Raw genomic sequence first — 27,299 nt, 5'->3', positions numbered from 1 at the left:
GTTTGCAGAGGTGACTGAAGCATAGGCATAATCGTGTTTGCCAGATCTTTGGGATACAGGTTATCCCGTGTCGAGGCTTTCCGAGAAACCTCCAGTGCAGTAGGAAAGGGCACCTACTTTTATCATGTGTAAGACGCAGACAGTGGAAACAAGATTTACGGACCCTTTCGTACTCAATACTCACCCACGCAATCTCTCCCTTGGGCAACTGGACTGATTTCGTCTTGATCAAAGGGTTCGAGGCATCAAAGACTAATATTTTTAGTAAATTTTTCGAGGCAAAGGGTTATGAGATCAAAGGGTTCGAGGCATCAGTATATGTTTGTGGAGCTTATGAGGAAGAAACAATTAGACCATATAGTTCAGGCAAATGATGTGGAAATTAGACCATATAGTTCAGACAATTTTATAACAATCAAAACTATTGTGTAAGCAGTATGCTACTACCTTCATGATTGAAACAAATTACTATTGTGAAAGCATCTGCTCATTGTAAATGCCGTTTTAAGAATAAAAAAGACATCTTTCGTCTAAAAATAAATATATAAGATATTTGATTACTTGATCTTGATCTTGATCATGAACAGTCGTTAGAACTTAAAAAAAAAAAAAAAGGAGACCAAACATAAATCCGCCGAGTTCAACATCCTAATCATAGATATCATCATAAAACACCAAATACATAGGCAAACAGAGATGGATCCTCAGATCTGCATAGCGTCTTGTTCGTCTTCTGGAGCAGCATCATCGGTTTTGATTGGTTCACTGAACATATACTGACTCTGATACTCAACAAGATACTGCATCGATCTCCTCACATCCAAGAACAATCGATAAACTCTCTGTATATCCTCAACCTCAACGATTTTCCCTTTCCGTTTCTGGCAAGACAACGCAGCCGCGGTGATAAGGTGAATCGCATACCTTAAAGAAGTATCACGTCCGATCAATGTCAAAAGCTGTTTGGCCTCTTCATTCATCTCAACATCTTCTTCTTGGCAACGGATCTCTAAGATCTTCCTTATGTCTTCGTCTGTGTAAGGTTGGGTAGTGATGATGAGAAGACGGTCAAGGAGATCGATCGGGATCCCATGGGGTGATTTCTGGTTCGTGNGATCCTCAGATCTGCATAGCGTCTTGTTCGTCTTCTGGAGCAGCATCATCGGTTTTGATTGGTTCACTGAACATATACTGACTCTGATACTCAACAAGATACTGCATCGATCTCCTCACATCCAAGAACAATCGATAAACTCTCTGTATATCCTCAACCTCCACGATTTTCCCTTTCCGTTTCTGGCAAGACAACGCAGCCGCGGTGATAAGATGAATCGCATACCTTAAAGAAGTATCACGTCCGATCAATGTCAAAAGCTGTTTGGCCTCTTCATTCATCTCAACGTCTTCTTCTTGGCAACGGATCTCTAAGATCTTCCTTATGTCTTCGTCTGTGTAAGGTTGGGTAGTGATGATGAGAAGACGGTCAAGGAGATCGATCGGGATCCCATGGGGTGATTTCTGGTTCGTGCCACGGATTGTAGTGACTCCTCGGTTTGTAGCCACGACGAGGATTGGTGACATTTCGTTTTCCAGAGCTCGGTTGAGGAACGAGAAACATTCGATGTCGAGCATGTGAACTTCATCAATGAAGAGAACACCGGGAACTATCTCTGCTTTTCCTTCTTCCCTCCACTCAGCTACTTTTGTATCGATTTGTTCTCGGACTTCTGATCTGATTTCTCCAGTATCGCCAGTGAAAAGGGCTAGAAAACCTTGAGTCCTGCAGAGGAACAAAGACGAAATACAAAAAGTTACTTTTTTTTTGGGTCTACCAATCATGTTTCAAAGATCAATTTGGCAACCAAAATTGATTCAAACATTACCACAAACAGAATAGTTACTTACAGAGAGTGCCCTGACTACACACTGCTGAAGAAACGTCCAAATTGAACATGAGCTTGAGAATTTCAAGAACATATTAACCAATGAAGTAACCTCACATTTGAGACATATTAACCAATGAAGTAACCTCACATTTGAGACATCTACACTGAACTTAGTGAATTAAATCAACTAAATTCCCAATCATACCTAAAAATCACTATAAGAAAATCTCAATTTACATCCTACATTGGTCCTGTAAATACCTAAATCAGGATTAACAATGTTCACATTTCAGGGAATGTGTAAAATTACCTGCTGTTGATAACATCAATCTCGTGAAGAGTCACACAATGAACAACCTCTTTCCTCTTCTGCAACTCGCCTTCAGGGCACTGCACAAACTTAGTCTGCGCACCCATAGCATCATAGTCCCGAGACCTAGAAAACGATCTTCCAAGCTTAGTAATCTTCCCAGTAGCCTTATCAATAGCAATGACATCACCACTCTGCACTTTCTCTTTATTCAAAGCTTCAATCATCTTAGCTCCCATATCATACACAGTCTCCATATCCGTCGTCTTCATAGTCATCTTCCCAGACTTGGAAGCAACACCAGAAGAAGCAGGCCTATCAATCTGAACCTCCACAACTTCACCTTCAATAACCTCAGTCTCTTCTTTGATCCTAACACCGATAGCTTTACGGAAAGACTGAGTCAAAGCTTCAGTTTTGGACATCTCCAAAGAGAAAATCTCACTTCCTGCAATCATAGCAAAAGGAGTCTCCAAGCCAAGAGATTTCGCCATACCCATAGCAATCGCGGTCTTACCAGTTCCGGGTTGACCCGCTATTAGAATAGCCCGACCCGCAATTTTACCTTCCCTAATCATCTGAAGTATGACACCGGCGGCTTTACGCGCTTTCACTTGACCGACCATTCCTTCGGAAACAGCTCGCGGCTCGAGAGCTGAGTCGAGACCCAGTCCTCGGATGTGTGAGTGTGCGCCGATTCGCTCGACTCTGGTTAAGTCACGACTCTCGGATAGCTTTAGTTCCGCCATTTCAGATCAAACGTCTCCGTGCGATTGAGGCGGAGGAGAAAGAAGAAGAAGAAAAAAGTTGAGGTTTTTAGGGTTTAGAGCTACACGATAGCAATGGCGATGTTGTAACTTAAGTTCTCTTTACAAGGGCATAAAGGGAATGTGACGGAACTTAGAAACGAGAAATACAAATTTAGTAATATGCCCTTGTATTATCAAAGAAAAACTAATTGTTTCTTACATTAAAGATCGGTACATTCTTAACCCTAATTAGGATCAGGGGTTGGATTATGGAGATATGAATTTGGTTTAGAACTATCTTTGGCCAGTTTCTTAGCTTCTCTCCTCTTCTTGACTTTACTCGTCTTATCATTGTCATCGAATTTTACTACCAAACAGAAAAAAGAAACAAAGAGTCAGAGACGTAATGTAATAATAACGATCACACAAAAATGACAGCTTTGACATTAATTGCACCAACAATTCCACAACTTGAGAGCTATAGAAGTCAAAACCTTTTATCTGAATTTGGTACAGTTGTGATTATGAAATCTAATTGGAGAAAAAAAGTCAAAAGTTGTACCTTGTTTTTCCCCTGTGGCATTTAGTCGAACAGGTTGTGAGCAGGTTTTGCTTTCACTAGCTTCATCTTCTTCTTCTTCGCTATCAGAATCTTCTTTTTCAACGTTGCTTCCGCTTGCATCTCCCACGAAGACTCTTCTACCATCTGTCGGAAGTAAAGGTCCGATGATAACTTTCTTCCGGCGAACTGCTTCTTCTTTGAGCAACCTCTTCCTTAACCTCTTTCTCTGCGCTCTACTCGGTTTCTCAGCATTCCCCGATTCATCTCCGATTTCGTTGTCTTCTCCGTTGATCGATGAATTAATTTTCAAGTAATCCTCTGAAAATAAATAAAAAACAAATTGACTGTGATTTTCCAATTGTAAAATAAACGGAAAGAAGCATATTAGTCTTACCTGGGTTTATGAGCGTTACATCGAATGGTTCGTCGTCAACAACCTCTACCTGAAAAACTCAGAGTTAAACAATGGCGTTAACAGTTTTACCTTTTTTCTTTTCTTCAAAAACTCAAATTAAATAGAGAATGAGAAAGTACCGGAGACGGAGAAGGTGGAGATGAAGGAGGATAAAGCGTTTGAAGAAGAGCTTCGTGAAACTCCCGACGCTTCTCTTCTCGCCGTTGCATCTTCAAAAAGATCGCTCCAGAACTCGGCAGCGGAATCTCCATCAGATTCCTAATATGTGTAATTTTCAATTTTTTTTTGTTTTTTAGTCCCTAAGTTTTAGTGGTATTTCTGTTATCGTCCTAAAACTTTTTGTTCACGGTGTACACATTGACGTTGTTGAGATATCAAAATAGAAAATTCCTCTCATGATGTAAATCATACTCCTATTTAATATTAGTTGAAATGTAACACAAATGTCGAGTCACGGTGTAATCATTTATCTCCATGTATGTTATCAAATTTTACTTTTTTTTTGGGAAAGTTCATAACTTTTGGTCATCAAATTTGTAACACTAAGTAGGGGTGTCAATCGGGCTGGCCCGACCCGGCTCGGCCCGAAACCCGTAAAGCCCGCATATGTTTGAGCCCGGCCCGGCCCAGTCCGAAATATTTCCGAGCCTATATTTCAAAGTCCGAGTCCAGCCCTAATAGGGTTACAGGGCTTTTCGGGCTTTTTCGGGCTTATCTTACCGATCAAAAATTCAAACTTATAAGCCTTAAAAAACAGTGTTTCAAGGTGCACTATAAAAAAAAGCAATCAAAAATTTTATAACTCATCTATATTCATTATAACCAACTTAATTTAATATAAAAAATTTAAGACTAAACAAAATTTCGATACTTTAACCAAATAAACTAATATATAATTCATATAAAATATTATAGATAAACATTTTTAAAGTATTAAATATGGTTATTAAGTACATATAAAAACTAAGATTAAAGTTTAAAACTTTAATTACAATAAATTATTAATCAAATATTGCAATCAAACAAAAATGTTAACAAAAAAGTATAAATATTTTTGTTAAAGGGCTTTTCGGACTGGCCCGAGCCCAGTCGGGCTAAGCCCGAAAAACCCTATAACCCAAACGGGCTGAACCCGAAAGGCTCGATTTTTTCTGGACATATATATACTTAAGCCCAAGCCCGCTATTTTTCAGGGCCGGGCCGGGCCAGCCCACGGGCTTTGGCCCTAATTGACATACCTAACACTAAGACCTAATATTCATTTAAGTAATATTTATTCTCTTTCACCTAATTTCTCTCTAACGACAATATACAATTGAATTAAAAATGCTAATTTCAAAATACATATTTTGAAAATTCTGTCACTTTTGATTTGACAGACGAACGTTGCCGAAAGAAAATACCCAAATATGAACATTAGAAACTTTCTGTTCATGGTGTACACGTTGACGTTGTTGAGATGTCAAAATAGAAAAAAAAATACTCTCATGATGTAAATCATATTTAGTATTAGTTGAAATGTAACTAAAATGTCGAGTCACGGTGTAACCAAATGTTTCCATGTTAATGTTATCAAATTTTTTTTTTGGCAAAGTTCATAACTTTTGGTCATCAAATTTGTTACACTAAGACCTAATATTCATTTAATGATATTTACTCTCTTTTACCTAGTTTCTCTCTAACGACAATATACAATTGAATTGAAAATGCTGATTTAATATTTTGAAAATTCTGTCACTTTTGATTTGACAGACGAACGTTGCCGAAAGAAAATATGAACGTTAGAAACAATTAAGTTTTTATAACCGTTGTGAACTAATGGAAATTTTATTTTGTTTTAATTAAATGGTATGGGTTTGGACCCCTATAAATATAAGTGTATACTCCTCTCTCATTGTTCGTTCAAAGTTCAAAATGCATTCTCAAGTTTAAAGTTTTAAAAGTTTCTGTTGCTTAATGCTGTTTGTTTCCAACTCCGAGCATCTTCTACTTCCCTACAACTTCTTGCGGAGAGATAAACAGAGAGAAGCATATCATCATTGTAACAGGTGGCAAGGCTTCTTCGCTCATTTTATTTTCTCTGTTAAACTACTGCTAGTATATGTGTTAGAGACTTATTTTACATAGTTTGGAAACTTTTTAAATGACCATGTTTTAAAAATCTAGCTCATGTATGTGGGTGTTAAAAAACAAAGAGTTGCGATGGGGGACTTGAAATGTTGTTGTTGTTGTCTTCATAGTTTTTTTGTTTTTCTGGTTCAATAACTTTGTAGATATCGTGTGTTGGGAATAGTAGAAAGTACGTTAAAATTTGGTTTCCATATATACTGCTCTGTTTCTGCCTCAAATCAGTAAAATGTAGAACGATTGTCAAGTCTTGATTAAGAAAAATGTTTTGGTATTATATATATATCTCATGTTCTGAAATGTTTTTTTGTTTTTGGTTTATTTGATGAAGGATGGAGACACAGAGGAAAAAGGGGATTTGACTGTGTAGAGTGGGCAGTGAAACGACAGAAGCTTGATTCGTTTGTCTAGTGTCTATATATATAGTCTGTACTTTGTACGTTGTTCATCTTCCGCTTAATTGGTGCGAGAGACTAAATCTCTATGTATAGTAGTAGACTAAAAAATCTCTATGGTATACATGTATAGATGAATGTGTAGGGTGCATGTGTGTGTGTTATTATTAGATGTATGTGTAGGGTGCATGTGTGTGTGAGTATTATTAGATGTATGTATAGGGTGCATACATCTGTGTGTGTATGTGTATTAGATGTATGTCTAGGGTGTGTGTGTATTAGATGTATGTGTAGGGTGCAAACGTAGCGACAAATACTGAACCTCCACTCCCCCCTCTCCCTCAACGCAAATGCAAACATTAGAATTAAACAACAAGCAGAAAACAAACACACGGAAACATTCTAAACACACACACAAGTCGAAACAAAATAAAAACAAAATCAAAACCACCAAAAATGAACGGAATCAGTCAAAAGTAGAGTTAATGTTGGCACGCATCTACATTAATCTCAAAGCCAACAGTTAAGAGTCACTCTACTGCCATAATTAACCGTCGTTTTCTGTCTTATTTCATGATGTTTCAAAAAGTTCACAATACTATATATAAAATTAATCTCTTGAGTATATATAAAATATTGTCACACACATTGTTTTAATATATTTGAGAAAAACTGTATCCATCTTAAGTTTGTAAAAGAATGATCCTAATCAGTAACAATAAAAATTTATAAACCCGCCACGGTTGTAACACATCGATCGAACACTCTATATTTGGTGTCTTAGCGGTTTCGTTTCTGTGTTATTGCCCCAAAACTTTTGTTTCCATGTACACGTACGCACAATTATTGTGTTGACGTTGTGTAAAATGGACTTCTCTGTCGCCTAGGGGAAAAAAAGGCCTTGACAATAATCTCATTTTTTGTTTGACCTTTTTTATTTGGATAAACATGTTTATTTCCATGATCTCATAAACATGTCTCGCATTTAATACTATATAGTATCGAAATTGACATAATGTTGTTGTTATAGACGAGTACCTTAAATATCAGTGAAAGATATGAAACTGATCTATATGAATTTTCCTATTCTTATATGTTTTTTATCAATGATCTATGTGAATTTTGATATTGAACTTTATATATATACAAAAACAAGAAATCTGATAAGCACAATGCACACAGAATCCATTCCTTTAGCTGTTTGGCATTTTGAATCTGATCAGAAATGGGAGAGAAAGAAAAAAACAAGAAGAGATGTTTAAATATGTATGGTCTTCGTTTTTTCTTTTATTGTTGACGAGTAGTAAAAACTCCACCGATTTTTCTATCTTTGCTATAATCAAATAAAGATTCCTCAGCTTCAAAACTCATCACAAACCTTGTCTTCATCGATCCTTCCCATCGCCGCACAGCTATAATTTCTCCGGAGATCCATCCGTCGTCTCATCGCCATCGTAGTCTCCACCGAGATTTCTCCGCCGTTTGAGACAAATCTACAACGTTCACGTGTTGTCGTGGCAGAGTTTAAGGTGAAGCTACGAGGGAGAGCAGTGCTTTGAGCTTCGCAGATTTGAAAACTACCAGCCGGTAACCCAAAAACACCGGAGCCACCACCACCGCGGATGAATCCGGCGGAACATGACGTCATGCTACGTATGTAAGCGTCACGTGCCATGATCAAGAAACGAACCGGAGATTTCACCAACCTTGCTAAGTTGCTCTCTTTCTTCATCTCCTTTTTAGCTTTCATTGTTTTTAAAGGTGAAATCGAAGATTGAAATAAAAACAGTAAATATAAAAAAAAAGATCGAGAGTTCGAGAAATGCGAGAAGAGAGGATGCCGTGTGTATGGACTTCGTTATAAATGCATATTTTCATTTCAGAGATAATTATTAGACTTGGAGTACATATAAATGTATCTAGTTGGATGTTTACAGTTTGGTGATACTTATCTTATTAAAAGTTTACAAATATGAAACTATATAATTAAATCTACTTTGTTTAATTAGAAAAAAAGGCCGGCAGTTTTATTTATTTATTTATTTTTATTAAGTTTCGAAGTAACGTCGTGGACTGTTTTAAGCTATGAAAATTATTTTAAAACAAGTACCAAGCTCTGGGATTATGATTATCCATATTCAAGCTTAACCCTTGCTTACAATATCAATAATTAAACAACAATTGCCAAGTAGTCCGTCCATATGTGATTTAAACACGTTATCAAAAAATATTAAAGTCGAAATTATTATTATTGTTAGATGGATTGAGATAGGACACCAAATTTCTTTCATTAAATCAACAATGACTAAAAATACTGAAATATTGAGAATATTATTACGACGGGATGTGTGAAAGATTCATTGGACGAAAAATAAAAAAACGAGTGTCCAAAAATACTATAGACTGATACACTGTCGACTTGATTCCCTTTTAATCCAAGGCAGCGATAATCAAAAACAATTTGTCAAATAAGTATTGGCTACATCTTTGATTTTTTAAAAAATTTATAAACAGATATGTTTAACATGGGATTCAATCTGTTCGGCAACTTGAAATGAAAGCAATAAATTTCTCGCTGACACTTGTATAATTTCTTATTATAATTTGCACCACTTATAATAAAAAGTTTTCGAAAGTCAATTTGAAACTTGTACGATTCATAATACATCGGACGAAATATATCTTTGACAACAAGAGAGAACAAAAGAAAAAAACACACACCCAATTTCGCATCTCTCTTCTTCTTATTTTTAGTGACTTGGGCTTAATAATATCCTACGAAGGCCGCGCAACGTTTTTTTTAGTACTATCATTCAGAAGCCTTATAGCCCAATATATATACATCTTTTTTTTCTTACATTTTAACGAAAATTTATTTTTTGGACCATTCTTTTTTTTTATAAGCCTTTATTTATTCTGTTAAACAAATAAATATAGGCAACTAATTCAAAATTAGTGACAATTTTCAAGAACTCATTTCTAAGTTTTAATAATCAAAAGAGGAAAAAAAAAAAAAAACCAGATGCCAACAGTAATATATGTCGTGATATTAGTCAAAAACAGTATAGAACAAGAACCCTAAACAGCCTGTCCTTATGGGTCACTAGGACCCTCTTATCACATAGAAACTTCCCTTTATTAGTTAAACATACTAATTTGTATAATTATCTTCTAGTAATTGGTTTTTTTTTTTAACATCACAATCAGTCTCAAATATCACATGACACTAGTCGTTATTACAAAACACGTCACATCGAATTAAAACTCTTGCCGGTTCGCTTTAAGTTACTAGTTTGACCGGGAAACTCAAATCAACACCAAAATCATTGATTGCCTCTCTATTAATAATAATAACATATTGAATTGAAAAAATCATATAGTATATTATATTTGAAATTTAATTAAACAAAAATATTATAAAATATGAAAGCAAATATTGGGGATTTTTTCCATTATGATTATTTTTTGACAGCATTTATTGGGGATTTAATATCAGTAACATATAATTCAAACTGAATCCGTGTTGTTATTTTAAAAATTTGAAAAAATGTGTTTGGAATATCAAAGTTTCTGCATTATCTGGCATGGTACTCAACTCCAACAAAAACAACACATGGGTCTCAGATCTCTCTGCTGACACTCCCCATCAATTTTCGCTTATTACTAAACATTATCTTCATTCATTTAGTTTAAATCTGTATTAAAAACATTCAAACACTACTTAATTAAAGTTAAATCTCGATAAGTAGTGGTGACAGAGCAGAGCAGTCAAAGGACGGAACCAACAGAGACACGATCGAGGCGTACAGTCAAAGCAACACACATACATATACACACACTGTCATGGTCAAATGTCTAGCTGGAGCTTTTGCATGTCACGAGCCCCACATCCCTTTATTTACACTTTTTCCTCTTTTCTTTTTCGTGCCAATCTAGGAATTAACACTTTAACGCCTACCTAATGGAGTATAACAAAAGAATTTACTAGTACTATTAATTCTTAAAAAAAAAAAGTTACATTCAAAAAAATTATCATAAACCCTGATTTGCGGATTTCTCAAGTAACCCTGATTTGGTTATTATATCCCATTTCAATATTCTCAAGGGAGAGAGGAGTAATGTTTTGTTTTCTTACATGATTTTTTTTACTATAGAGTCTACAGTTTTTTTCTTTCAAGTAAGTATAGAAAAATCGAGGGTTGCTTAGTAAGTTAGTAGTAGGCTTAATAGCATTGATAATGAATGATTCAAATAAAATTTGTTTAAGTGAGTAAATTAGGCCTTGAAATTATCATCGCACGTGCCCTAACCTGTCCTCGTGGGTATTTGGAGTTTAGTGGGTAAACTGTGAGACTCTTCGCAGCTTTTTTGACTTACGTGCGAGATTTTCTTTGGTCATCATCTAAACTGACCATTATACCCCTATGTTATATAAATTTAAGCAAATCACACATTGCTTTAGTTTCAGTTACAAAAAAAAATGTGAAGAGAATGCTCTGTTAACATAAGAAACATAGAATTTAAATGTTAGTAATACTTTGATCTGTAACTGTAAGTCTGTATCTATTAGTCAGTTAAATTAGTTGAAGATATAGACAAGACTCATATTTGGGTCAAAAGAAAAAGAAAAACAAAGGACAAAACAGGAATTTAAACACAGGATTTGAGCTTGCACGTGTGGCGCATGGGTCGAGATGACTCGATAACCGGCTATACCCTGTGAATTCTCGGTCAACACAATCTGTATTTTTTTGTTAATTATGTTGTCATCTTTTTAATTTTAATTTATACTCCCTTGAGAGCAAAAAGAGTGAAAAAGAGAAAATCTTTGGACCAAACGAAAAGAAACGTTTCCTTTTTAATTTGTCTCTTTGCTTTAATAATTTTCCTTCTCACCGAAACACACCACCACACCCCATTCTTCTTCCTCTTCACATAATCATCATCTGTGTTTTCTTCAAATTCTCTCAAAATTTACTTTCTTCTTTTTCTGTTCCTAGATTTCAGAGTTCACTCTCGATCTCTTTTTAATTAAACTCTCTTAATTCTTCTGGAACAATCCAGATTTTTTTTTTTTGGTTAGCTGGTAGGGGGAAGCATTAATCATGTATTTATGATACACTGCTGTATTATTATTATTATTACGTGAGTTGAATGTTTCCTTTTTGTTGACTCATTTTAAAAAAACCAAGGAAGGAAGGAAGAAGAAAGGCTCTGTTTTTATTTATTTTGAGGGGTGAATTTGTCGAAAATGCCAATGTTTCAGCCTTCGAAGAATGGTGGGTTTGACGGGCATATCTTAGATCTACACACGGCGGTTAAAGACGGTGTTCTCGGTGGTTGCGGCGGCGGAGATGGGAAAATTATGGTGGTTGTTACCGACGAGAAGAAACAATTGGATTTGAAGAAAATGATTACCGAGCTCGAATTACCTGAAATACCCTCTGTTTTCATCTGTCCCATCTCTCTTGAACCGATGCAAGATCCAGTCACCTTGTGTACTGGTCAAACCTACGAGAGGTCAAACATTCTCAAATGGTTCAAATTAGGTCACTGTACTTGCCCCACGACGATGCAAGAGCTTTGGGATGATTTGGTCACTCCTAACAAGACGCTTCACCAGTTGATCTACACTTGGTTTTCTCAAAAGTATGTCTTGATGAAGAAACGGTCCGAAGACGTGCAAGGACGAGCCATTGAGATTTTGGACACTTTGAGAAAGGCTAAAGGGAAAGCAAAGGTTCATGCTTTAAGCGAGCTTAAGCAAGTTGTGATGGCTCACGGTATTGCTAAAAAGACTGTTGTTGATGAAGGTGGAGTCTTTGTTATCTCTTCTCTTTTAAGTCCTTTTACTTCTCACGCTGTTGGATCTGAGGCTATTGCGATTCTCGTTAATCTTGAGCTTGATTCTGATTCCAAAGCTGGTTTAATGCAACCAGCTAGGGTTTCTTTGATGGTTGATATGTTGAGTGATGGTTCTATTGAAACTAAAATCAACTGTGCTAGATTGATTGGGAGGTTGGTTGAGGAGAAAAGTTTTAGAGCAGAGCTTGTCTCTAGTCACAGTTTGCTTGTTGGACTAATGAGATTGGTTAAAGACAGGAGACGAAGGAACGGTGTTTCCCCTGCGTTGACGTTGCTCAAATCGGTTTCGGTTCATAAACAAGTTAGGAACTTGATGGTTAAGGTTGGAGCAGTTCCTCAACTGGTTGATGTTTTGCCATGTTTAGATCCTGAGAGTTTGGAATCAGCTCTGTTCGTGTTGGAATCGTTGTGTTTGGAAAGCGAAGGGAGGATTGCTTTGAAAGATTCGGTTAACACGATTCCGAATACAGTTAGGTTACTGATGAGAGTGTCTGAGAAGTGCACAAACTATGCGATTTCGATCCTTTGGTCAGTTTGCAAGTTAGCTTCTGAAGAATGTTCGTCTCTTGCTGTTGAAGTTGGTTTGGCTGCAAAGCTTCTGCTTGTGATCCAAAGTGGATGTGATCCAGCTTTGAAGCAACGTTCCGCTGAGCTGTTGAAGCTATGTAGTCTACACTTTTCAGACACAATGTTTATCTCCAAATGTAAACTCACAAGAACAATCCAATAAAAAGATTACACCTCTCGAGTCAATGATCTTCCCCATGTTGTTGATGTATATAGATGAAGATTTCAAGTTATTTGATCTGGTGGTACATTCGCAGGAGAAGCTTTAGGAGGTTGAAACGAGTTTGGTTCGTAAATGGAATAATCGTTAAGATGAAGCAAAATGTATAGATCTTTTTTGTTGTGTTTGGTTCATTATTTAGTAGAAAAATAGATTGAAGAAAGGAATCATTTTTTTGGCCTCTTGTTGTAACTTATTTAGCTTATTTTGAGTTTGAATAAAGTATTAAGTCTCTGAATCCTTTTTCTTGGCATATGGATGTGATGACACTCTTATTACCATAATGGTTATGTTACACAAAAAAAGAAATGTAAGAAAAGACCAAATCTTGATTGAGGAAATAAATCAAGTGATCCTTGATAGAACAGTAGGTAGGTCTCAGAATTGTGGAGGGGCACACAAAAAGAAACAAAAAAAAAGTCTTTCTATGAACATGCATTGGTATGAGTTGATTCACTGTGCAAAATGAACAATTGATAAGAAAGGGATGATTTGACTTGTGACTCGTTACAACTGTTTGTTTGTCCAATAAGACACGTTTATCTCTCTGTTCTTACATAACTGTCTGTTTTTATTTAATTGGATATGAGACTCTGTGAACATATCTGTGTGAACATTGTATCTGAACGCGTGTGATGTCACTGATGTGAGAGCTCTTGTCTGAAAATAAAATCTAACCAGTTTACCAATCTTGGAAAAGATATTGTGTTTTTTTTGACCAAAAATAATTGGCGTTAATGGAAGCTTCTGAGATATCTTACGATGGGCCTCTTAATATGGGCTTTTATATAGATCCAGCAATAACACTTAAAGACGGTGAATCTTCGTTGGCTCTAAATTGGAATTACGCTAAAACGACGAAATCGGTTAAGATATTAATAAAAGATTTAAATTTAGATATTATTAAGATTATTAGCTTAACAAGTTAAGATTGATTAAGATGGAGCTCTCTCATTCATTATCTCTATTTCTCAATCTTTGCTTTTGCTTCAAACTGTAAACAAAAAGATCATTCAGATATGGCTTGGTTAGCTAGATCCATTGCGAACTCACTCAAGCTAGATGAGGACGATGAAGATGATCAAAAGCAACGAGTTGGTGGTGATGATGAGACCGTTTCGAATCAATCTTCACAGTCTCCTCGAGGCGTTAAGGAAGACATCACCGAGCTTACCAAAACCTTGAGAAGCCAGTTTTGGGGAGTAGCTTCGTTCCTCTCTCCACCACCGTCTTCTTCTCCGGATCTTAAGGAGAGAACAGATCACGCGAGGGTAGGTGAAGATGAGGATGAGGATCTGATTGCTGGGATTAAGAACGATTTCGCGGAGATTGGTGGGAGATTCAGGACTGGGATTTCGAAACTCTCTGGGAACTTACCTGTATCTGAGTTCAGGACTGGGATTTCTAAGCTCTCTGGAAACTTACCTGTTTCTGAGTTCACTAAGATCGCTTCGAATTTTTTACAATTGAGCTCAGAAGATGTAGATTTGAAGGATTACGACAAGGATCTTGGAGTTACAGAGGAACTAGTTGCGTTTGTCAAGGATCTTGTGATGCATCCTGAGACTTGGTTGGATTTTCCTATACCTGATGATGAGGATGATGATAGCTTTAATGGTAAGTTTCTGGTTTCAGATTAAGGAATAGTGAAGTTTGTTTCGGTTTATATGATTTCATAATTGGTGTTGGTTTGTTTGGTTTCAACTAATTTTGCAGACTTTGAGATGACCGATGCTCAATATGAGCATGCCTTGGCCGTGGAGAGGCTTGCACCGAGCTTGGCTTCTTTGAGAATTGAGCTTTGTCCTGAATATATGAGTGAGAATTGCTTCTGGAGGATTTACTTTGTTCTTGTGCATCCTATACTCAGTAAAGACGATGCTTTGCTTCTCTCTACTCCTCAGGTAAGTTGGATTTTCAACTCCATTGCTTATGAATGTAATCCTATGGTTGATGCAAATCATACTCTTTCTAGATAGTAATTTGTATCAAAACAGTGATCCTCATTATTGAATAGTAGCAAGTCAATCAGGTTTGCTAGATTTGTAACTAGTTTTTCTAAATGGTGCTAGTAGGATTTGATAGTAGCAAGTCGATCAGGTTTCTTGGGATAAGTTAGATAATTTATTGTTCCTGTCACTAATGTTTTTTTATTTGTCTTTGTATATAAAGGTACTCGAAGCAAGAGCAATGTTATCACACGAACTACAGAAAACAAACACATTGCCTACGGAAGCAGGGAGTTCTGAAGCTAATGCTGTCATTGTGGAACCTCTTGATGTGCCTCATGAACCTTTACCAGAAACAGCAACTGTTAGAATCGTGAGTACAATCGAGTCATCCGACTTTGAAACAGACAAGCACCCAATTGAGAGCAAGGAGATACAAATTGTTGACAAATCTATCATTGAAGAGACTGCTTCTTCATCTAGATTAATCAATGTGCAAGTGGATGACGAGGAAGAAGACGATGCAGATGATTGGTTGAACGATGAAGAAGAGACTTCATCTGTTAGCGCCATTGAAGGAAGAGCAAACACTAATCATCCTCTTGGTGAAGACGACGAAGATGTATCATTCAGTGATTTAGAAGAAGAGGATGAAGGAGACGTCAAGGTGACTTACAAGAAAGTTACCAATTCTGGTTCTGATTCTTCAAACAAAAATTCACCAGATTGGGTTCAGCTAGAAGAGGTGAAAGTGAAGAAAGAATCAAACGACTGGCTTAATGTCGATGAATTGTGATGTGATGGGAGTGACATCCAGTGTTCTTTTCTTTATATATAACACATCAAGTCTAAGTCATCTTTCCAAATATATGATCCTACCGTTGAAATATGCTGTAAATATTCTTCAAACACATATATGAAGGCCTTCATAGGAACTGCCATTTTTATATAGAGTTTGATTGCAAAAAAAAAAAATGATCAAAATTTCTAAGTAACGGGACAACAGTCACAACACTGGTCTTCCTTTGTCTGGTTCCAGATAAAACAATCGTAATAGAACCAAGAAAAAAGATACAACAATCGTAACAAGCTTGTGCCAGTTATACTAACTACGACGTTGTCTTGGTTCTTCTGCAACTATAATTTTAGTCTGTATTTTTAATACCTCTCATATTTTTTACCGCCGGCTCTACCGCCGCGACCTCTGTTAAACTTATTAACCGGTTCTCTCTTACTCTTGTACCCTCCTCGATCTATCTTCAGAGCAACGTTGGGAGGATTGGCGAAACCGAACGAAGCCGCAACATCCTGCACAAAAAAAAAACAAAGATTTCTAGTTAACGTTTAAGGCAAAAAAACAGAAACAGATTGTATTCCCGATTTCATGACATTTCATTATGTTGTGTATTATGCTGCAGATTCCATTACTTTGAGATCGAGTCGGTGAACATCAAAGGCATCTTTCATCTTGTGAGAATCATATCCTGCAATGTAAGTCTTGTATGCTTCTTTTGCTGACTCCTTCAATGCATAGTTTTTAGTTATCAAGTCCTCCTGCAATAACATTTTAAATAAAAATCTCTCAACTTTTTGTCTCGTCAGTGTAGTAAACCTTTTAAGAAAGAACAAAAATATTTTACCAGAAAAGATTTCACATTGAGCAATTTATCTTCTTCAAATTCATGTTGCTCAACGGGAATTTTTTCCGCCTGCAAAAAACAATATGTTGATTCTTTAATCAAAATTTCTAAAATTTGAATAATTTTATTGAATGAAAACAATTTACCTTGAGATGCCAAATAAATTGCAACTCATTTGGAGTTAGGACAAGCAGAGCCTTTCCTTTTGCTCCTTCACCACGAGCGGTTCTACCAACTCTATGAATATACGTCTGGACAAATAAGAGAGTAACATTTCAGACAATGAGTGATTTCCTAACATTAATTCTCACACGCATTTGCCAAAAAAAAAACTAAGCAACATACGTTAGCGTCTTCAGGTGGATCATATTGCACAATCCAGTCCTACAGAAGCACACAATAATCACAGAGATTTGATTAAAGATCAACCAATTCAGACATTTTCAAAGTTCAGAATGTGGAGGAAGCATACCACATGAGGAATATCAAGACCACGGGAAGCAACATTAGTACACAACAAAATACCCGTTTCCGCTTTTGAAAATTGCATAAATGTTGCGGTTCTTTTGGTCTGGTCTATCCCTCTACGGATTTCAAGGCAATCTATTTTGATATATCGACAGAGCTCGGCATGGAACTTTGTCGATTTGCATGTAGAGAAAAACACCATGATTTTCTTTTTCCCAAGGAACCTCTTCAAGAAGGTCAGTAAAAAAATTAATCGCTTAGCACTTGGCACAACGCAATAACCTTGCTCCAAGCCTTCATTTGTAACCTACAGTTTCCAGTTTCCACAAAATGAAAAAGGCTTGTTTCGGTAATAAAGTAAAATGTGAGTAAAGATAATAACATAAGTTGTGTTGATTGTTACCTCTTTTCGTCCTTCATCCACATCGATATAAACATATTCATGTTCTTTAAGTGACACCCGAGCCAGATCCTTAACCTGATAGTTTTAATTGAATTCCACTAAGTTAATTAAACTGACACTAATAAGAAACAAGTGACAAAACTATATTGATTGGTAAACAAACCTGGGAAGTCTGTGTGGCGGAAAACAGGGACGTCTGCCTTGTCTGCAGCAATAATACAAAAGACGGTTAATATCTCTAGTATCTATGGTAAATAAGAATACCTATGCAAGCCCCAAGAATACTACTACCTTTGGTAAAATCTTGATAATCTTCTTCAGGTCTTCTTCAAAGTTCTGTTCCAAGATCCTATCAGCCTCATCCATTACAAGATACTGCAGAAAATAAGAATTGCATTAAAGCAAAACCAATGACGATACCAGTAGCACAGAGAATAGAAATCAGAATTTTGTGGTTATATTAACAACCTTCAAGTTCTTGAATACAAAACCATTAGTGTTTTGAAGGTGGTCGAGAAGTCTTCCAGGGGTAGCAACTAACAAATTAACACCTTTGACAAGAAGCTCAGTTTCTTTCTTTCTGTTCTCACCGCCAATAACCTTTCCCACAGTCTGTGAATGATACTTGAGAAGCTCTTTGGCTACCAAAAAAGACTGAAAACATAAATGATGTATGATGAGTATCAATCATCATTCATCACTATGGGGTAAAATGAAAAGGAGTGAGAGAGAACCTGAATAGCAAGCTCTCTAGTTGGGCAAATGATGATAACACCAGTACCATTGCGAGGAGTAAAGCTGACATTGTAAAGAAGCTCAATAGCAGGAATAAGAAAAGCTAAGGTTTTACCAGAACCAGTCCTGGCAGCTCCAAGGAAATCTTCTCCCTGCATCAATGGTGGAATTGCTTTAGCTTGTATCTGCAAAAAAGTATACAAATCTGAATCATCATTCTTCTTAAAAAAAAAAAGAAGAAAACATCATAGTCAATTCGAAATTGGTTGTAACCTCAGTCAAGAATTTGAAACCAAACTCTCTGATAGATTTTAAAGTTTTATCAGATAAATTCAATGACTCGAACGTTTCACCAGTCATTATACCACTCCCACTAGTTTCCTCCCCTTTCTCTTCTTCTTCCTCTTCCTCTTGGCCATTGTCTTCTTCTTTTTCTTTTGACTTGACAATATTCACATCCTTGCTCTTCTTCTTATTCTTCTTCTTCTGGGGCTCTTCATCATTGCTAATAGCTGTTACCGCTGTTTCGTTCTCTTCGTCATCATCTCCACGCTGCTTTAGCTTCTTCTTCTTCTTCTTCTTATCATTCGGTTCGTCGTGGATTAAGATTGATTCATTCTCTGGCTTAATTGCTAGCTTCTTTAGCATCTTCTTCTTCGCTTTTTCTTTAGTATCTCTTTCTCTTTTTCTACTCTTCTTCTGCTGCTCCAAATCCAAATCCGCCATATTTGTTGTCAAATCAAATAGAGGGGAACACAACTATCAAGGTAGGGTTCTTTAAAATCGGAATCGAGAGAGTGTGTGTTCTTAATTCTAATGCCTGCTCCTCTACCGTCGTCCGTCGCAATTTGTTAGGGTTTTATTAAAAACCTCTCTCAATTTCTTTCAATGTTTTAGTTTTCCGATAATACCCCTTGCTCTGACCTTTTTTTTTTTTATTTTTTTTTTTTTAACTGTATACCAACTAAAATTGTCCAAGTTCATCAAATTCAAATTAGTTATAAACAAAAAAAAAAACCCAAACCGCAATACTGAGATTCTGCATTAAACCAATTTGATTCGGAACCGAATTTAAGCAAACGAATGAGATTTAATTTGTTGATGGGTGACGTGATGTTTCCAAGTTAAAAGGAAAAGGGATACAAAAAAAAAAAGGAAATTAAGATTAATTATCTTCCCAACGTTCAAAAAATATTTTCTTTTAGTTTTTTACTTTTTATTTTAACCGTTGGAAAAGTGCAAATCGACCTAACATAACATAATACAGTTTGGAAAACTAATTGGATTTTGGATGCGGTTTGTTATACATTCCTTAACTTCGACTTGTTTCCCTTATGTATTGATAAGAGAACCCATTTTGTAAAAACTCCACCACTAATAAAAAGTTAAAAACACACCACGGTGGATGCTCTAAGAACAAAAGAATGTCACAGTTATGATCGAATGAATCTTTTCACAAATTCACATCTAAAAGACTTAAAACTAAGTTTACGAATTTTTCATTTTATAGTCTGCAAACATTCCTCTAAATCAGCTATATTTACAATGATAATCACTAATTTAAACACGTCACAACGATTTTATCGACGATGATAACCTCTCTAATTTAGACCAAAACATTCTCCCAATCGACGACTTAGTTTTGTCTCGCAACTCCACACTGTTATCACTCGTTGAGCCCATCCTCATCGGCATCATCCCAACCGCTTTAACAGCTGACACAACCGCTCCACCCAGTTCTCGTACAACCGCTTCGACCGCGTTCTGATCCGTCTCACCACCATTCACATCCGTAACATAAAACGAACCAACCGCAATATCACCTTGCGTACTCATCTCAGCTCTCGTTATCGACAAACCGTTTTCTCTCACAACTCTGGTCACATCCGACAACAAACCCATCTTGTTCTCCGTCCGAATCTCAAGTTTCAAACCTCGTGAAGCCCGTCTCGAGATCGCAGCAACCAAACAATGTCTTAGTTTCTCTCTTTGCACCTCCGTTTCTAACGTGCAACCATTCTTCTTCCTTATGAAATATTCTTGCTCCGCCGTGGAACCTTTAGCTCCCGCGACTGCGTGAAACACTACGAATTGTAACTCTTTTAAAGCACACACCGTGTCGAAAAGTAGTTTTGGCCTGTCTCTACACTTAACATTCACCATGGAATAACCATTACATGCCTCGATCGCTACGTGTATCCTCTCGCATCTTCCTCTCCACAAAGCATCGCACCTGTCACATTCAAGGTAACATCATCTGATCATCGTGTATCGAAACCGAAGCTTCGGTGATTAGTACTTGGTATATAAACGCAAAACGCACCTGTCACCACTGAAGCAATCGCAATCGGAGCAGCTCTCATAGTCTCCTTCTGCGTACATCAGCTCATGAAGTCGTCTCTCAGTGTGAGCCCACCCGACCGGAGCTCCTTTAGCCTCGACGATCCTCACGACGACGCGAGACTCATCGCCGACTATATGATGGGCTTCCATGACGGTATCCAGATGATCCTTTACTTGGGCCTTTCTTATCGAGTCAATAATAGGCCCACCGTTAAACCCATCTTCTAGATAAATCACCATGGCCGCTCGCTCGTGGTGGGTCCATGCGACAGCGGCTGTCACGTGACATCCAATGTCGGAAAGTACGGCAGAGATTTCGGACAGTAGACCCGGTCTGTTTATTCCGGTTATCTCAAACGCCGTATGCTCTGTACACACGTGGCGCTGTTGCACCTCCCGTTTTAGATTACTCTGCATCTCCTTTGTTATACCTCCCGTTCTACTAGAACATATTGCCTGAAAACAACAAAAACACACACACACTTATATATATTGGTTGTGTTGATGAGGTAATTAGATACGTCCAACAACATCAAACAAAAAAAACTTGAAACGAGGCTGTTTATAGTTTAAGAGTTAGTCAAAATTAAATCAAGTCAATGATTTTTTATAAGGTGTATTTTACTAATGATTTTTTTTTTTTGTGTCACACCTGTTGAATGTAGAGAATAAGGCTTCGGTCTGTGAGCTTATTCCCGAGTTGGTCCGTCACGTGAAACACTAACAAAGAGAAATTTTCAGATTGTGATAATATATATGTGGTCCACCAATGATGACATGTGAAATTGATGATGGATGACGACTTACCATCCATAAACCATTCACCGTCGGATGAGATGTAAGATTTGGAGATAACGAGATCGAGATCAGCCAAAACTTGAACCATGTCCAGTAATATCCCGTACTTGTTCGCGCTATCTACCTACATATATCAACCACATGATTAATTATCGCTAATTAGTCCCTTATCTATATCAACTAGCATGATAAAGCAATTTATAGAGAGCTTTAGTATTATAATATGTACCTTAACAAGTGTGCACTCTGGGTCTGAGTCGTTGTCTACACAAACCCTAATTAGTGTGCACAAAAAAAATACCAATAAATATTAAGATTAAAATCAACTCGTAAGAAAAAATTAACAAAGAAGTAGATTAATAAAGTATGAAATTACCTGGGAGGATTGATTCTCTCGACTAGTGATTCGATCTCGGAATCAATCCGAGGCTGATAAGCTATCTCCATCATCCTTTATTAATCAGCTCTCAAAAATCCGACCTATGCAAGTATGCATATACACAAACAAGTTTGTAATTACTTGAGGAAGAAGAAGAGGAGCAATGTACGAAAATTGGTTTGTTATATATATACTTCCACGATGTAAACGAGGTTAAAAATATAATTATAGAGTAATCAAACATTAAAGTTAAAAAAGTTAAATAAAGAAGAAGTCGCCGATTCCTTCGGTTCAGAATCAAATCTAAACCATATCTTAAAATTATTATTTTACAAAAAAAAAACGTATGAAACAAAAATCTGAGACAATTAAGCTGTTTTTATCCCTTTCTGAATCAAAATCATTACTTGAGAATTCTGTTCTTTATGGTTGTTAGATTAAGATTAATCTCAGCTTGAAATTTCTTGAAAAATAAAGTCGCATTGGGGAAAAATATTAGGATTACGAAACAGAGCAAATAGATATCAGGAAAAGATAGAACAAAAATTCAATCTGTGAGCACATGAACACATACACTATTATGAGAATCTGAATCTGAATCCGTCAGAGAAAGGGTTTGTATTTATTTCTCAAGAATTTCAAGACAAAGAAGGAAGAAGAATAAGAAAACGAACAGAGAGAGAGAGAGAGAGAGAGAAAGATTACCTGAGTTGAGAGATTCTGATACAATAGAGAGACTAATGTAAGAAAGAAGAATCCTAAAAGAGGAGAGATTCTCTAATAGAAAAATATTGCGAAAATTTATTTTATTTGTTTTGCTGCTACAAAAGAGGAGAGAACTAGTTTTATGTTGGTGGACGAGAAAAAAAAAGAGAAGCCGAAACTGTAGCCAAAGCGTATCTATCTCATGTACTTACTACTGCTTATCATATCTATGATGTTTTTGTACAATACGATACGAGAGAGCACAAAATAATTTTAAACTTATATATATATATATATATATGTACATGCTGCTTCATAGTTATTTTAGTCAAATGCATCCCATCTTTTTCTTTTTGACAAATGCATCCCATCAAATCTTTGCTAATTGGGAAGCTTTTTTTATTTCTGACACATTTACCTTACAAGTGTTAAAAATATTATGAGATTTTATGATAAAAGATTAATGTGATTAATGAAAATCAAGATAAATTCATATTAAAAAAAGAAGAATATATTAAAAACAATAATAGATAAAAAAAAAAATATAAAATTTTGTAAGATGATGAGGTGTATTAGCAACCCAACACAAGATTTGCCACATGTAACATTCTAAAGCCACGTGGCAAGATGGGTGGACTCTGAGCTCGCCTCTTCAAAATCATAAGAATCAAGCTGTCTACGTGTCGGTCTTCCATTTCAGGTGATTTTTTTTTCTTTTTATTTCGTCTACACAAAAAATAAAAAGATTGAAAAATGTTTTTACAACTCATTTATTTGAGATTTCAGCTGGAACAATGAAGATAAAACAAATCTGTTTACATTCATAAATGCAAAGATGTTTATGTGGGTTACACAAAACGTGGCCCGACCACACACACAAACAGAGGCCACTCCAGTTGTAGTTTTTACCTTTCTAGTGGTTTATACAACTTATGTCCTGTCAGAAGAAATTAATTTTGAAATCAGTTAATATTAATCATAACTTATAAGTTATAACCATATATTAACACATTGTTTTCTTATTTAACTTTCATAATTTTTTGATTGTACTAAACTTGGTTCAAAACTATAAATTAGAGACTCTGTATAAGCCAAATGTTTTTAACTAGTAATCTATGAGACTATGACATGTGGTCGGTCGACATTTGCCAAGTTAGAATGGTGTTTACACCACTTTTTAAGATTCTATTGTTCAAATTAGAATGGTGTTTATATCATCATCTTTAAGATCCTAGAGTTCGACTTGCTCCAAGTGAGAATGATTAAGGAAGGATGTGCTTCTTAGGGTTTTATTATTCTCTTTGAGTTTGCAAAAAACGTGAAATACAAGGCACTTACTACATTGTTACACTTTGTTTGTATGCATCGCATCGCCTCCTAGAACAATAAATTAACATTGTGTTTCCTTGCAAACATTTGTCCAAGCTCTTCTTAGTTTATGGTCCGTGATTTACATTAAACATCCCAAAAATATTTTAGGGAGATTATGAAGAATCTGAACTCTTTTCAGTGGCGGCTTCCTTTGCAGCAACAGCAGCTTCTTCTCCTTCCAGCTTCTCCTTCCAGTATTGATCAAGCGGAGGCCCAAATATTGCTTTCCCTGAAACCACTCCAATCCTACAATGCAACAAACAAACCAACCTCTCTTTTCATATTGATCTCTGCTTCACACATTGTAATTAATGACTTTGTTCAGGTTAACAAATTTCAGGAGATCTAACAATTTGGGATTTTGATTAAGCCAAATTCACAAAAATCCTTATCTAATATGCTAAAAATTGAAGTCTGATCCTCAAAAATTATCTCGCATTCTACTAATGTGTAGAATAATATATGCTCAGATCGATTCTAATAAGTAACTAAGTCCAAAACTGAGTAATCTAAAAAGCGAATAAGCAGAACCAGATCTTCTTCACTCAAGAAACCAATCAAGATTTTAGATTATTGCCTAAGTAAAGATGAATACTTACACAACTGCTCCGATCACCATCGGTAAAGACAGAAACCTGTTCCTCCGAAACATTTTACAAAAGAACGATAGAAGTCGCCGTCGCTTAAGCTAATCTTCCGGTCGCCGCCGTTCGCGACGAATCTTTATAAGTAAGGGTTTCCAGATTTGAGTTTATGGCAATGCCAACTAATTAATATTATGGGCTTGGCCCAACATTTTGGCCCATCAAAAAGCCTTCTTTCTTTTGTCAACGCCCTTTACTGTTACACGAGGGAAAAAAAGAAGAAACGGGACCAAAATACATAAATTGTCACCAACTCTTCTTATTTTTTTCTTTTTCAAGTTTTTCTCCATTTTATAAAAAAACTTGTGATCTGATTTTGACCACTTTCCAAAACTCTCTATACATGACTTTGTAGTATTTGTACTATTAAATTCTCTAAAAAAATTATGTATCACCTTACAAAATTTTTAACTTCAACATATGTTTTGAGAAAACAAGTTCTTTATTAAAGTTGAGTATTGCATGGGTGAATAATTGTGTTTATGTCTATGTCATTGATCTGGGGAGTTAATGCGAAGTTCGTAGTTATACTCCCTCTGTATCATAATAGATGATGTTTTAGGATTTTTACATGAATCAAGAAAAACATTTATTATTTAACAATAAGTGTATTATTTATTTATAATATTATATTTTTATAATTATTAACCAATAGTATTTCATCAAACTCTTAAATTTTCATTTAATGATTCTTGAACTTTGCAATTTCTTAGCATTAATTGATAAAAGTATACAGAAAATCATCTATTATGATACAAAATAAAATCCTACAACATCATCTATTCTGATACAGAGGGATTATTTTTTAACATCCACACATAATCCCCAGAGCATATATGTCTCTATTTTACATTTATAGATGCAGCTGTGTCTTTATTTGATAGGTGGTGGTATGCGTTTATTATCTTTAATGCGTGTGTGTGAGGTATGAGAGGAACTGGTGCTATCACTCTCTATGAGGGTATTTAATTTTCGCAAAACAAAAAAGTCAGCTTCTTTAATTTAAGACTGAAAACAAAATAGGAATAAAAATGACATGGGATGAGACTAATTTGCTTGTGTGGTCTGCAAGACTGCAAGACGACTCTTAAACTAATTATCGAATCTTTTGGTATGAACGAAGAAAGAAAAAAAAAACTTAGTACAATATATAACTGATTTATTTTATACGCATATATTTTCAGATTAAGTGACAAAGATACAATCAAGTGTATATATGTGAAGTAATTTCGTTTATAATTTAAGAAAGTACAAAGTGCAACAATAGCAAGAAGATAGATATGTATATGGACTGATCATTATTAATCCAACAATATATTCATAACAACGTAATCATATTTTAAGGACTGTGGTTTTGAGTGTAGATGTAATCAGTGTGAGCAACTAAAGTTCTTCGTATCAAGACGCACTCTTCTTCTCCAACACCTTCACAGTATTCTTCTCCTTGTTCTAATTTCTGTACATAACATAAAATATACGCACGTGACGGAAATGTTAGTCTCGATAAAAAAATTTCTATCTTGGTGATTATATAATTAATCTTGAGCTGAAAGCCTGAAACTCATATCAATCCTCAAAACTTTTAGAAAAGTTGGATACTTGGATATTCTTGCCAGTAAAGTTTATTTTAAGTCATTTTCTTAATTATTTCATTATATATACATACACACTATTTAACACACACACACATATATTATACACCATGAGAATTAGGTTAGACCTTGATCGAGATTTCTTCCGGAGAAACTGAGGTTGGATTGATTCGGGCTGAAGTGTATGTTAGCGTGGAGCAGATAAGAAGAGCGATGAAGAAGAAGGAAATATTGAACTTAGCCATTTTTTTATATGACTAACTATTATACAATAACTTCTTGTTATAAGTAATATATATGAAGGAGGAGAGATCAAATATATTGAGAGCGGTAGTAAATTAAGATGAAGAGAAGATATATGAGAGTTAAGTAAAGTTATATAATTGAGGCGTATTTATAGAGAAAACATGAGATGAGATAAAAAGTTCAGCAACAACGTGAGCCATATAATCTTTTGAGTTTGAGTAAGTGAACGTCATGAAACCATTACCATACCGAACACGCACATGTATATTATTATCTAAATTTGTGTATAATAAATTTTAAAAGTAGACTAGCGAAATCATTTCCAATGAGAGTATGTTTTGTAATCAGTAGTCTGTATTTGGTTGGTTATAATAACTTATAAGTAATCAGTAGTCTGTTTTTGTGAAATTGATCAATATGGGGGAGTACTCAACTACATTTTAACCTTATTATCTATTTATATCAATATATCATCGTCATATAATAAATTTTTATCCTAATGTTGAAAAGAAGTTGGTGACGGATGTACCTGTATACTGAGAATCTCCCAAAGTTCTCACGTGAAGTTAACTGCAAGAAGTTTGGTTTTAATTTACATATTTTCTTGTGGTACATTATTCTTTCTGTTTTTGAATTTATCTGGTTAAGTGAATATAAAAGTGGGGATTTTGTACTGTTTACTAATTTGTCGTTGTGTTTAATTTATGGTTTTATGTATACTGTGAAGTGTGAATGGTCCTACGCTTTATATATGCGGCCTGTGGCATACCCATTGCAATCAAAGTTATGATAAGAGCAAAGAGACAGATAAAATACTGCTTTGTGTTTGACGTTTTCAACCATGTATATATTTACTTTGTGAAATAGTCTTTGATATGTAGTGCGAATGATCATCAGCTACAGTTATCTGAAATCATGCATGTTCACTTT

The 27,299-nt window shown here is 35.7% G+C and overlaps 8 protein-coding genes and 2 long non-coding RNA genes across 11 annotated transcripts; 3 read left to right on the top strand and 7 right to left on the bottom strand.

The window, feature by feature from the left end:
* On the bottom strand, window positions 574-3,050 carry LOC104744446 (ruvB-like 2). Of its 2 annotated transcripts, none has more exons than XM_010465505.2 (3): window positions 2,197-3,050; window positions 1,126-1,780; window positions 574-710 (listed from the first exon to the last, which is right to left on the bottom strand). In XM_010465505.2, the coding sequence occupies exons 1-3, from the start codon at window positions 2,943-2,945 to the stop codon at window positions 705-707; spliced, it is 1,410 nt and encodes a 469-aa protein (XP_010463807.1). In that variant the 5' UTR covers window positions 2,946-3,050; the 3' UTR covers window positions 574-704. The 2 variants fall into 2 exon arrangements, with proteins under 2 accessions (XP_010463807.1, XP_019094456.1); XM_019238911.1 differs by having other exon boundaries at window positions 574-1,101; window positions 1,517-1,780.
* LOC104744454 lies at window positions 3,093-4,278 on the bottom strand. Its single transcript, XM_010465516.2, has 4 exons — window positions 4,042-4,278; window positions 3,902-3,950; window positions 3,508-3,825; window positions 3,093-3,312 (listed from the first exon to the last, which is right to left on the bottom strand). Exons 1-4 carry the CDS (start codon window positions 4,171-4,173, stop codon window positions 3,191-3,193), a joined length of 621 nt encoding a protein of 206 aa, XP_010463818.1. The 5' UTR covers window positions 4,174-4,278; the 3' UTR covers window positions 3,093-3,190.
* On the top strand, window positions 5,836-6,780 carry LOC104744440. The gene is made up of 2 exons (XR_760639.1): window positions 5,836-5,970; window positions 6,381-6,780. It is a non-coding gene; the product is annotated as an uncharacterized LOC104744440 (long non-coding RNA).
* On the bottom strand, window positions 7,557-8,363 carry LOC104744429. The gene has a single exon (XM_019238904.1). It carries the CDS (start codon window positions 8,192-8,194, stop codon window positions 7,805-7,807), a length of 390 nt encoding a protein of 129 aa, XP_019094449.1. The 5' UTR covers window positions 8,195-8,363; the 3' UTR covers window positions 7,557-7,804.
* LOC104744419 (U-box domain-containing protein 31) lies at window positions 11,245-13,336 on the top strand. The gene has a single exon (XM_010465479.2). It carries the CDS (start codon window positions 11,696-11,698, stop codon window positions 13,037-13,039), a length of 1,344 nt encoding a protein of 447 aa, XP_010463781.1. The 5' UTR covers window positions 11,245-11,695; the 3' UTR covers window positions 13,040-13,336.
* On the top strand, window positions 14,002-15,994 carry LOC104744398. The gene is made up of 3 exons (XM_010465457.2): window positions 14,002-14,713; window positions 14,813-15,000; window positions 15,269-15,994. Exons 1-3 carry the CDS (start codon window positions 14,116-14,118, stop codon window positions 15,839-15,841), a joined length of 1,359 nt encoding a protein of 452 aa, XP_010463759.1. The 5' UTR covers window positions 14,002-14,115; the 3' UTR covers window positions 15,842-15,994.
* LOC104744409 (DEAD-box ATP-dependent RNA helicase 27-like) lies at window positions 15,965-19,156 on the bottom strand. Its single transcript, XM_010465469.2, has 12 exons — window positions 18,565-19,156; window positions 18,291-18,476; window positions 18,025-18,210; window positions 17,848-17,931; window positions 17,720-17,761; window positions 17,557-17,631; window positions 17,158-17,460; window positions 17,031-17,069; window positions 16,832-16,936; window positions 16,686-16,754; window positions 16,474-16,599; window positions 15,965-16,353 (listed from the first exon to the last, which is right to left on the bottom strand). Exons 1-12 carry the CDS (start codon window positions 19,015-19,017, stop codon window positions 16,204-16,206), a joined length of 1,818 nt encoding a protein of 605 aa, XP_010463771.1. The 5' UTR covers window positions 19,018-19,156; the 3' UTR covers window positions 15,965-16,203.
* LOC104744384 (ACT domain-containing protein ACR1-like) lies at window positions 19,760-22,778 on the bottom strand. Its single transcript, XM_010465438.2, has 7 exons — window positions 22,517-22,778; window positions 21,809-21,912; window positions 21,662-21,707; window positions 21,442-21,556; window positions 21,287-21,354; window positions 20,615-21,090; window positions 19,760-20,524 (listed from the first exon to the last, which is right to left on the bottom strand). Exons 2-7 carry the CDS (start codon window positions 21,880-21,882, stop codon window positions 19,861-19,863), a joined length of 1,443 nt encoding a protein of 480 aa, XP_010463740.1. The 5' UTR covers window positions 21,883-21,912; window positions 22,517-22,778; the 3' UTR covers window positions 19,760-19,860.
* Window positions 23,776-24,631, bottom strand: LOC104744378. The gene is made up of 2 exons (XR_760636.2): window positions 24,487-24,631; window positions 23,776-24,133 (listed from the first exon to the last, which is right to left on the bottom strand). It is a non-coding gene; the product is annotated as an uncharacterized LOC104744378 (long non-coding RNA).
* On the bottom strand, window positions 25,679-26,572 carry LOC104744373 (phytosulfokines 5-like). Its single transcript, XM_019238895.1, has 2 exons — window positions 26,252-26,572; window positions 25,679-25,987 (listed from the first exon to the last, which is right to left on the bottom strand). Exons 1-2 carry the CDS (start codon window positions 26,366-26,368, stop codon window positions 25,871-25,873), a joined length of 234 nt encoding a protein of 77 aa, XP_019094440.1. The 5' UTR covers window positions 26,369-26,572; the 3' UTR covers window positions 25,679-25,870.

Source organism: Camelina sativa, chromosome 2 (genome assembly GCF_000633955.1).
Source record: "Camelina sativa cultivar DH55 chromosome 2, Cs, whole genome shotgun sequence".
NCBI lineage: Eukaryota > Viridiplantae > Streptophyta > Magnoliopsida > Brassicales > Brassicaceae > Camelina > Camelina sativa.
This window is presented reverse-complemented; position numbering and strand designations above follow the sequence as displayed.

What these genes read in the sequence shown, in the direction of transcription:
- LOC104744446 (XM_010465505.2), bottom strand. Translation starts at nt 2,945, where the DNA reads ATGGCGGAACTAAAGCTATCCGAGAGTCGTGACTTAACCAGAGTCGAG. An exon ending in ATTGATGTTATCAACAGCAG is followed by an intron (nt 1,781 to 2,196) that starts GTAATTTTACAC and finishes GTTCCTCTGCAG; the next exon opens with GACTCAAGGTTTTCTAGCCC.
- LOC104744454 (XM_010465516.2), bottom strand. Translation starts at nt 4,173, where the DNA reads ATGGAGATTCCGCTGCCGAGTTCTGGAGCGATCTTTTTGAAGATGCAA. An exon ending in TGTAACGCTCATAAACCCAG is followed by an intron (nt 3,826 to 3,901) that starts GTAAGACTAATA and finishes ATTTATTTTCAG; the next exon opens with AGGATTACTTGAAAATTAAT. An exon ending in TGCCACAGGGGAAAAACAAG is followed by an intron (nt 3,313 to 3,507) that starts GTACAACTTTTG and finishes TCTGTTTGGTAG; the next exon opens with TAAAATTCGATGACAATGAT.
- LOC104744429 (XM_019238904.1), bottom strand. Translation starts at nt 8,194, where the DNA reads ATGAAAGCTAAAAAGGAGATGAAGAAAGAGAGCAACTTAGCAAGGTTG.
- LOC104744419 (XM_010465479.2), top strand. Translation starts at nt 11,696, where the DNA reads ATGCCAATGTTTCAGCCTTCGAAGAATGGTGGGTTTGACGGGCATATC.
- LOC104744398 (XM_010465457.2), top strand. Translation starts at nt 14,116, where the DNA reads ATGGCTTGGTTAGCTAGATCCATTGCGAACTCACTCAAGCTAGATGAG. An exon ending in GGATGATGATAGCTTTAATG is followed by an intron (nt 14,714 to 14,812) that starts GTAAGTTTCTGG and finishes CTAATTTTGCAG; the next exon opens with ACTTTGAGATGACCGATGCT. An exon ending in TGCTTCTCTCTACTCCTCAG is followed by an intron (nt 15,001 to 15,268) that starts GTAAGTTGGATT and finishes TTGTATATAAAG; the next exon opens with GTACTCGAAGCAAGAGCAAT.
- LOC104744409 (XM_010465469.2), bottom strand. Translation starts at nt 19,017, where the DNA reads ATGGCGGATTTGGATTTGGAGCAGCAGAAGAAGAGTAGAAAAAGAGAA. An exon ending in CCGCCACACAGACTTCCCAG is followed by an intron (nt 17,632 to 17,719) that starts GTTTGTTTACCA and finishes TAAAACTATCAG; the next exon opens with GTTAAGGATCTGGCTCGGGT. An exon ending in TTCACCGACTCGATCTCAAA is followed by an intron (nt 16,354 to 16,473) that starts GTAATGGAATCT and finishes TTTTTTGTGCAG; the next exon opens with GATGTTGCGGCTTCGTTCGG.
- LOC104744384 (XM_010465438.2), bottom strand. Translation starts at nt 21,882, where the DNA reads ATGATGGAGATAGCTTATCAGCCTCGGATTGATTCCGAGATCGAATCA. An exon ending in CAGAGTGCACACTTGTTAAG is followed by an intron (nt 21,557 to 21,661) that starts GTACATATTATA and finishes TGATATATGTAG; the next exon opens with GTAGATAGCGCGAACAAGTA. An exon ending in CGGTGAATGGTTTATGGATG is followed by an intron (nt 21,355 to 21,441) that starts GTAAGTCGTCAT and finishes TCTCTTTGTTAG; the next exon opens with TGTTTCACGTGACGGACCAA.
- LOC104744373 (XM_019238895.1), bottom strand. Translation starts at nt 26,368, where the DNA reads ATGGCTAAGTTCAATATTTCCTTCTTCTTCATCGCTCTTCTTATCTGC. An exon ending in CGGAAGAAATCTCGATCAAG is followed by an intron (nt 25,988 to 26,251) that starts GTCTAACCTAAT and finishes TGTTATGTACAG; the next exon opens with AAATTAGAACAAGGAGAAGA.